The 9,561-nt window shown below is 50.6% G+C and overlaps 1 protein-coding gene across 1 annotated transcript; it reads left to right on the top strand.

The window, feature by feature from the left end:
• The first annotated feature begins 4,454 nt into the window (after positions 1-4,454).
• Positions 4,455-7,217, top strand: CHC_T00005206001 (hypothetical protein). Its single transcript, XM_005716542.1, has 3 exons — positions 4,455-5,803; positions 6,032-6,237; positions 6,424-7,217. Exons 1-3 carry the CDS (start codon positions 4,455-4,457, stop codon positions 7,215-7,217), a joined length of 2,349 nt encoding a protein of 782 aa, XP_005716599.1.
• The last annotated feature ends 2,344 nt before the right edge of the window (positions 7,218-9,561 follow it).

Genomic DNA, 9,561 nt, shown 5'->3' with positions numbered 1-9,561 from the left:
GGGGATTTAGGCTTCCCCTTGCCCAAATGAGGTCAGACTGGTGGTGATGGATGTTCTGCGTTGGCAAACCAACTGCGAGGAGATGCAGAATCTCTAGCCGTACTGGATCAGAGAAACCCCGAATTTTCTTTTATTGGGCGGCAATACACAGATTTTTAGAAAAAGGTCTATTTGGTAATTTAATACGCACCGGAGAGAGCGTATCACACGGACACATGTACCCAGTGTCCGCGCTTGGTTTTCCTCAGCGGCATGCGTTCATAAGAGCAACCAGAACTGAGTTCCCAAATTAACCTTTTTACCAAATAATACTTTTCTGGAGTGGTACTTGCTGGCTGGTCGGAATAATCCTTATCACACGAGGAAAATGGAAGACAAGCAAGGAACAGTCTCGTTTTCTGTACCGGTAGAAAACTGTTGACAGGTGCGCCGATCACTGTAATTAATCAGGATAAGTAAAATAGTGAGGATTCAAAATTATTGGGGTCCACGTTAATTGCCCGGCTACCCTTTTGTCCAAAACTTATCATACCTCTGGGCAGTAGGGGGGACACGGCGCTAGGGGAAAGTGAGGGCCTCTCTAAACTAAGGGAGTGTCTTAGCTTGCCCGAGTTTGCCCGGGTTTGCTTGCCCGGAGCCATGATTTGCGCTACTATTGGCTACTGGGCGTTAATATATGATTTGAAACCAAATACGACCCTACACTGCAAGCTCAAGTTATGTCAGTGTGTAATGACAAATGTCAATCATATATTGGCTACTTCTGTAAGTTTGTAACTTTCGAATTTGGACGCTGTGCTCCGGTGGACGCAGTGCTTGCCCCTTGCCGAAAACATCCTCAACTCCGCCTTTGCAAAAATCTATGCACCTGCCATCTCGCAAAGGCAACCCAACTCTACGAAGCACCTCTCTGCCTGTGAAAACTGCAGAAGTTGATTGGCGCGTGTTTTTCTCCACGCGCTATAAGGACAAGATACTCTAGTAATTTCCCTCTCTGTAGTGAGTATATAAGTCCCCCCGATGATTCCGAGTAACGGGCGTCGGGGGATGGTAGAGGGAAGACACACACCGTACGTATCGAGTCGTTCACCGACTCTCGTACAGTAAAGAACTGCCGGTCGTCGGCAGTTTTCCCTCGAATTTCTCCATTTTAGTGGCAAATTCCACATTCATGAATTAATTTTTTGCCCGAGAACAGAAAAACCGTACCCGTGATCTCCACTTTTTTCTTCTTGTCCGGCGTCGCGCAGTGGCTGTCCGCCCTTCTCCGTCGTACCTAACCGCCCCGCCGCTCGCCGCAGTCTACCGCTCACCGCGACGTGCCGCTGGCCGCGCCCCGCCGCTGGCCGCGCCCCGCCGCTCGCTCGCCACTCCCCGCCGCTCGCCGCAGTCTGCTGCTCGCCGCACCCCGCTGATCGCCGCACCCCGTCGGTTGCGGTACTCTGTGGCTTACTGCTTGCCGCTTCCTACTGCGTGCTGCTCCTGGCTGCTTTCTGTTCTTTTTGTTCGCAGCTCCTTGCCACTCGCTGCTCCTCGCCGCTCGCTGATCCTTGCCGCTCGCTGCGCACTGCCGCTCGTCGAGCCGCGCCGTCGCACTTTTCCGTGCCGCCTCTTGCTCACGGTACCGCCAACTCTCGCTCTGACGGTGACTCCGCCTCTCTCTCACACTTGAACGCCGCCTTGCTCCGATTGTGACGCCGCCTCGCGCTCCACTGTGCCGCCACCAGACACAACGCCACACCGCTCACGCTGCGTTACCGCCTCTCCCCGCGCTTGCTGCCGTGTCGCTACCGCCACACCGCCTCCTAAAGGGTACACTATTGCCACTCCCTGCCGCGTTACGGTCCAGATGCCGTAACCAAATCACCGCCTCAAAGACAACACGCTGCCACCGGCCGTGCCAAAGGCCTCACACGTGACTAGCACATCGAAGACTGCGGCTGTGAGCAGAGTCCCAGTACATCCTTTCGATTACCAACGACTACTCTAGTGGACAATTCTTTTCCCCGAGAGCGATAGCGAGGGCCGCAACTTGAACCAAAAGTGAGGAAGTGTTAGTGAGTCCCCACCGGTTCGCTGTTTCAGCAGTGGGCGGATAACGGTGTTTGGTCGAAAGGCCTGGTGACCACACAGCGACCGATCTGGACGGGGTTTTGTACCGACGGGGAGGGTTTGAGAAACTAGTCTAGTCGCGTCGCGCAAGCTTCCTGAAAGGGAGTAGACAGCCTTTAGCCAGTGTATCGGCTGCTGTGGATCTCTCGTAAGGATCGTCGCGCCCGCTCCAGCAAACTCAGGAGTAGGTAGACAGCTGAAGTCGTTTCCGACCCGGACGGTCTCCGGGTGCCGAAGGTCAGACCTTCCCGTTGTGGGACGGTATCCCTCCAAGGACTTCCCCTGTAGAGGACAGGGCGCCAAGGGTCGGAGTACCCTTTCAAGGTTGAAATTTTTGCCGAAGCCGAACTTGTACCAACACTGAACATGTCACAACAGCAGGAAACATCAGATGCAACCTCGCCTTCGGGATCCGGGCAACAGGCAGAACCCCGCTTCATGCACCACGTCCCTCTGGCTGACCTTAACGACAAACAGAAGGGATTCGTGTCCTCTGTACGCCATTTAGAAGCCACTGAGGCTGCCCAAGGGGATGGTCTTCTACGCATATTCGCAGACATGTTCCCTCCCGCAGACCTTTTTTAAAAGGAACTCTGTGAACTACCGGCAGTCTACACTGAGCTCCGCAACTTCCTTGATTCACACGGAGCTAACATGCAGCAGCACTCCTCTCGCCGCATCATGATGACTCTTGCTCATAATCTATACGAAGAGCAGGAAGATCAACAAGCTGCGATTGGCATCGTCACCGAGATCATGGCTGCAGGTCGTCGAATGAGGACCGATCTTTCCCGGACGGACAACAACCGCCAAGAAGAGTCGCAATCACGCTCTGCCTCCACCTCCACCGCAAGTGCCCCTGATAGACTAGCACACAATGTTGCCATGCGTCTCAGAGACAGGGATAAAAAGTTTAGCGGGGCGCTTGGTGAGTCGTGGATGGAGTTCGTGGATGAGTACATGCAAGTATGCCGAGATTATTCTCTGTCTCCAACACAAAAGCTTCACTACATGCACAATCTCCTATCCGGGGATGCGAAGAGGTTCTACCTGGATCGAGTAGATGGCTATGCAACCTCATACCAACAAGCCATAGATCTGGTTGAGAATGAATACAATTCCCCTGTTAGACAGGCAAGGGTGAAAAACTACCTCAACACTTTGCGGATCTCTACGTTCGTTTCAGATGGGCCAGATGAGTCTGCGGCACTATCCAAAATCTATAAGGTGATCACGAAGTTGTCTCGTCAAGGACCTGCTTCCCATCGCGGTGATGCACATAAAGTAGAATTCCTTCCGAACGCAGTCGTTGGATCTGGGTGGTCCCATGAGCCGCTGAGCAGGGTGGCAACGCACGGTCTCTCTTTCCAACAGCTCTACGGCGAACTGGAGGCTGCTCTCCAACTCCAGAAGGAAGCAAAGCAAGCCATGTTGAGAGATGCCGCAACAAAGACCAAAGACCTTGGCTACGACGATGAGGTCCCAGGGATACTCTTCGCAGGTCAGACCCGGTATGCCAAACACCCATCTCGTAATCGCTTCTTCAGAAGTTCAAGGGGTTTCAGCACTCCGTCATCTAGACCGAGAACCAGTTTCGATCCACTTAGCATTCAAGGGTGTTTCAACTGTGAAGACAAAACACATACCATTCGAGACTGCCCGCGGCCGATAAACGCAGCTAAAGCCGCTGCTAACAAACTGGACTACTTTCGAAAAAGGAAACAGACTGGAGAACGTTCTGTACACCTCGTTCTTGCTCAATTATGTCAGCAACTCGACCAAGGATCTGCTTCCGGCGCCCGAGAAGAGGTCGAGGAGAAAGACATCCCAGAGAAGCAGACTGATCGTGAGATCTTTGAATGCATCTTGGAGGAGTCTAGCCAGTACGACGTTGACTGCACTTCCCCACGCCCTCTACATTCAAACGAGACTTTATCTCAGGAAGAAGATTCCCTCCATCCATACTTCTCGCAGCAAGATAGAGAAGACTACGTATTCGTCGTGTACGAAGGGGATAACGCCTCAATATTCAAGTCTGACCATGTGTTCGGTACCGACAAGGACGTTCCCTTCCTAGGCGCATGTATCGATACGGGAGCACAAAAGTCTGTCATCGGAAAACAACAAGGCCTGGCGTACTTCAGGCTTATCGGGGAGGAGTTCAGGCCGCGCAAGCACGGGCATGACCTTAAGTTCAAGTTTGGAAACCGCCGCCACATCGGACTTGGTCGTATTGAGATAAGGATTCCCATCAATGGAACGCACTTATATGCCCGAACATCGAAGCGGTTGATGTAGACGTCCCGCTACTCCTCGGCCTAGACTTTCTCGACGAGTACAAGATGATCGTTGATGCGGCAAATGATTTACTCGAATCGAAGATCCGCGCTTGGTCATTCCCTTTAACGCGGAAACTGGGACATCTATATCTTGAATGGGACTACGGAATATTCTACACATCAGAGGAAATGTTGAAGCTGCACAAACACTTCTTTCATCCAGATTCAGGACGTCTCTACGCAATGCTAAAGCGGGCCGACAATGCGAGTACAACTCCATCTGATCTTAAAGAACTGGAGAGGGTCGCATCGGAGTGTGACGTTTGCCAGAGAAACGTGGCCGCTCCGAGCAGATTCAGAACCGCTCTTCCGTCCGATGATGTCGTGTTAAATAGGTGCGTTTGTATGGACATTATGTTCCTCGAGGGGAAGGCAGTGTTGCATATGGTGGACAAGGACACTAAGTTCAGTGCAGCTGCTTTCCTCCCGAAACAGACTGTCGACGAGTTGTGGAGCACATACTTGTCGCACTGGATCCTTCCCTACATCGGTCACGCGCTTGAGATACACGCAGATCAAGGCCCCCAGTTCCGCTCTCGCAGGTTCGCGTCCTACACGAGCATGGAGGGAGTTCAGCTTCGCTTATCGGGTGTCGAAAGCCACAACAGCCTAGGCGTCGGAGAGAGGTATCACCACTACCTGCGTCGTATTTTTCGCAAGATACGCGATGAGTTTCCTGATATACCAATGAAAGACGCATTAAGACTAGCTACAAAAGCCATGAATGATACTGCAGGACCAAAGGGTTTGGTACCAAGCCTTCTGGTGTTTGGAGTTATGCCAAGAATCCTTCTTCCAGGATCTGTCCAGCTACCTGGCCAAGTCCAGCGCATGAATGCCATGCAGGCAGCACGAAAGGATATGTCTAAAGAGGTTGCCCGTAGCCGGCTTAGCACAGCGTTGAGATCAAATGTTCCGGCTGCCACCAACCGCGATGTCAGCATAGGCTCTGAAGTGCTTGTCTTTAAAGAACCTCTCGTGAACAAATGGGTTGGACCATTTCATGTGCTCGACGTGAGAGACAAGTCAGTGTTCATCAATTCCCAAGGACGTACAACACAAATGTCTATCGACAAAGTGAGGCCGTACTTGCGTCCAATGCATAACGAAAAGCCAAGCACTACGGAACCCAGTGAGTACAATCCGAGCAATAATACCACAAGCAAGGGTCTGTCGCCAGCAGAGGCATCAAATGCATGGCTAGAGTCCCTTCGCGATCCGTTACAGGATCTATTCTCATCACCGGCTGAGGACAACGCAATATCTCCTGACGAATTTTATATGGAGTTCGCCACATTCCTAACGGAGGTTATTGAATCATCCGATCCTCGATCTAAGAACGCTGCCTTCTTGTCAGCCATGAAGAAGGAAGTGAGAGGCTTAGAAGATCGCGGTGTTTGGGTTAGGATGTCAAAGAAGGACGTTCCGGAGAATGCAAATGTGCTAGGCGGTCGCTTCGTCCTCACATTGAAGAACGCTGGCTCTGAACGTGAGACCCCGAAAGCGCGCTTCGTTGCTCAAGGTTTCTCAGATAGGGAAAAGGACTACATAATCCACAATGTTACCTCACTAAGACAAAGCTCGGTTCGAATGATTGCATCCTTTTCTGCGTCGAAAAGGTTTCGAATCTTCAGCCACGACGTCACCCAAGCATATACACAAATTGATGAATGTCTTTTGCGTGAGCTCTACCTTCAGCCGAAACCAGCAGATGCTCCCTTGTTCTCTCTTAATGCGCGCCAAGTGTTGAAGTTGATCAAGCCGATATACGGGACCACTGATGCCGGTGATTACTGAAATGTGACGGTGGACAAGCATGCCAAGAGCGATCTAGGCATGGAACCGCTCACAGGTGACTCGTCTTTGTATCTTAAGATTGATGCAGATGAAGAAGATGCTTCTGGACTAATGGGAATGCCAGTAGACGATGGACTACTGTGTGGTAACGACGCTTTCCAGCGCCTCACCGAAGCTACACTGCATAAATTTGACTCGAGGCCAAGACAGTGGGATAAGGTCGAATTTTATGGCATGCAAATCGAATCTACGCCTGGTAGTAGTGTTCGAATCCATCAACCCGACCACATCCAGAGGATTGAGATGTTACCTGAAGATGCAACGTTCGAGCACTTTCGTAGCGCTCGTGCGGCATTAGCCTGGATCACCCACACGAGGCCAGACATCGCCTGCTACGTAAATAAAGCAGCACAAGTCACAGAGAAAGCCTTCGAAAGCAGGCATATCGAGGCATTCAATCGATGCATCAAGTACCTAAAAAGAGAGCCTTTACAATTGAGTTTCGATCCGCTAAATATCGAAACATTGCAGATTCGTGTCTATGCGGACGCCGCCTTTGGTACCAATTTGGATTGCACCTCACAACTTGGGTACGTAATTATGCTATTCGATGCGAACAACGCCGCTCATATTATCGACTTCTCCAGCAAAAAATCAAGAAGAGTTGTCAGATCGATAATGGGAGGAGAGATATTTGCCTTGGCAGATGGTTTCGATCGTGCGTTTATGTTAGGGCATGACCTGGAGCGTATGTACGACAGAAAGATCCCGCTGTACGTTTTAACCGACTCTAAACAAGTTTTCGACACCATTACAAAGGCATCCAAAACAACCGAACGAAGACTCCTCATCGATATTGCTGCTGCTCGTCAAGCCTACAATCGCCAGGAAATATCAAACATTGGTCTAGTTGCATCGGAAGACATGGTTGCAGATGGACTTACGAAGACGAATGCTGGGCATCATTGATTAAGGTTTTAAGATCCGGCCACAATGCACTCAAGGTGAAACAGTGGATTATTCGAAATTAAGCTATCACCATGCCTGTCCTATTGAGTCTGTTTCAGAAACTATCGAATGTCAAAAACGTGACGTCAAATTGGAGTATCTTGTTCCGCCTTTTAAGAAAGTGCCAGTGTGAAAACTGCAGAAGTTGATTGGCGCGTATTTTTCTCCACGCGCTATAAGGACAAGATACTCTAGTAATTTCCCTCTCTGTAGTGAGTATATAGGTTCCCCCGATGATTCCGAGTAACGGGCGTCGGGGGATGGTAGAGGGAAGACACACACCGTACGTATCGAGTCGTTCACCGACTCTCGTACAGTAAAGAACTGCCGGTCGTCGGCAGTTTTCCCTCGAATTTCTCCATTTTAGTGGCAAATTCCACACTGCCGACTGCTTTCTTGAAAATGGCTTCCACACCTCAATGCCACGTGCGCCGTTCTCCGCGCCTCCTGCGCATCTCTCTGACTCCCACCATTCGGAAGACGGGGGCCACCAACGCAAAGTCTCTCACTATTGCTTCCTCGTCTGCAGCGGGCGTTTCTGACCAAATATTATCCCCCCTCCATACGGTATGTACGACTGAATTCTTTGTCGTTAAAAATCCTGTTGGCTTAGACAAAGGTCCATCTCCGTCGGACATCTAAGGGCTTTGTGAATTTTCGGGGTCGAGGATAGTTTGAAATAGCTTGGTGCAATGAAAGGAGGGAGAATAGAGCTGCGGTTGCGGTTAGTGCGGTCGTAGCAGTGATGATTCTATTGCCGTGCATTGCGTAGGAGTGATTAGATTGAGAAGAAAGGAGGGGAGGCGAACGGCGCTACTGGGCAGTGGTTGTAGATCGGTTTTTTGACCAAACAGCGCCGGCGATAGATACGCTATCCCGCGGAGTAGTAAGGTGAGAAGTAGGGGGTGAGATCAATTATTTATCCCGGTGATCTGGGATCACCCGCAATGGCCACGTTCTGGGTCGGAAGCTAGCGACGCTGCAGCGTCTCTCGTCCATGTCGGCGCGTCCCTGGGGCGAAGTTGTTTGACGCTGCAGCATGTCACGTCCCTGTCGATGCGTCCTCGGAGCGAATTTGTAGAACCCACAGTGTCCTCCCCGTTGTGTTCTGGAAATTTATGGCGCTGTATGCCTCTGTAAGTCAGCACCGTCGCTCTGGGACACCTGTCCACTACTAACGTAAGGGAAAGGACACCTGTCCACTACTGACGTAAGGGAAAGGCGTGTACTTACATTAAAAAATTAATAAATGACCGGCAAACTCGGGCAAGCAAAGCAAACCCGGGCAAGTTAAGACACACCCTAAGGATTGCTCGGTCGGGCATGTATGGACGTGAATGAACCCAGTGTCGCTCCGGATTGGTTCATTGAATGTTTTTTAATACATCTGATACTTCATATGGACGCACATGGACGAAAATAATTAACGTCACAATTACAGAGTAAGCTTTGGCAAAGCAATAGAGAAGAAACCTATTGGCTATCACCAACAGACCTTTATCCATTTCTGATCCATTTGTGATCCATTCGAATTCAAAAGATTTTGAAAAAAGACGGTAGATTTGCCAAACCTCTTAGCAAAAGAGCTCCCTGCAGTAATCGGCGAAGCCCTTCCAAGCTCTCCGCGTTCTGTGCCCCAGCTTGCACCGATTCCGTGCAGCAACCTGTCTTCAGCCCACCCATCAATAAGGTTTTTATCTTTTCCTCCCTTTATCACGACAACGACCATGGAAGCAGGTTCCGAATCTCCGACACTCCGAAGAAGTCCACGATTTCAGCGTATCGGGCAGCCCCTGCCTGCCACAAAAACACCAAGTGCAGACAGTATTACTCGCGAAAATTCCCCCGACCGACGTCGCACTCTCCAGTTCACCAATATAGAGCACGTCATCGTTCCAAACTGTGCTGACGTGAGGCCTGCCTTCATCACGCCAACAAGCACAAGGTGCCGTTTGACTGCTGCGCCGGATTCTCAATTGCGACGTGTTAGTGATATGGATACGCAACCTCCTGATTCTCAAGCGCGACGTTTTAGTGATATGAATACGCAACCTCCAGATTCTCAGGCACGGCGTTTTAGTGATATGGATACCCAGAAAGGGCACCCGTCTCTGAAGGATTGGCACAACGTCAAGCAACATCAGACCCATCATCATCTAGAGATAAACATCGGTCAACGGAGGAGGGCGCAATTGTCATGGATGATGGTAACATAGAACTTCGAAACCCACAAGTGCGAATATCTACAGCTAACGATATGTGTCGAATGTTCGCTTTCCTGTCACATCTCCCAGTCAAGAGGCTT

Source organism: Chondrus crispus, genomic scaffold (genome assembly GCF_000350225.1).
Source record: "Chondrus crispus Stackhouse genomic scaffold, scaffold_272, whole genome shotgun sequence".
Classification (NCBI taxonomy): domain Eukaryota; phylum Rhodophyta; class Florideophyceae; order Gigartinales; family Gigartinaceae; genus Chondrus; species Chondrus crispus.
The sequence above is the reverse complement of the archived record's forward strand: the minus strand, read 5'-3'. Positions and strand labels throughout refer to the sequence as shown.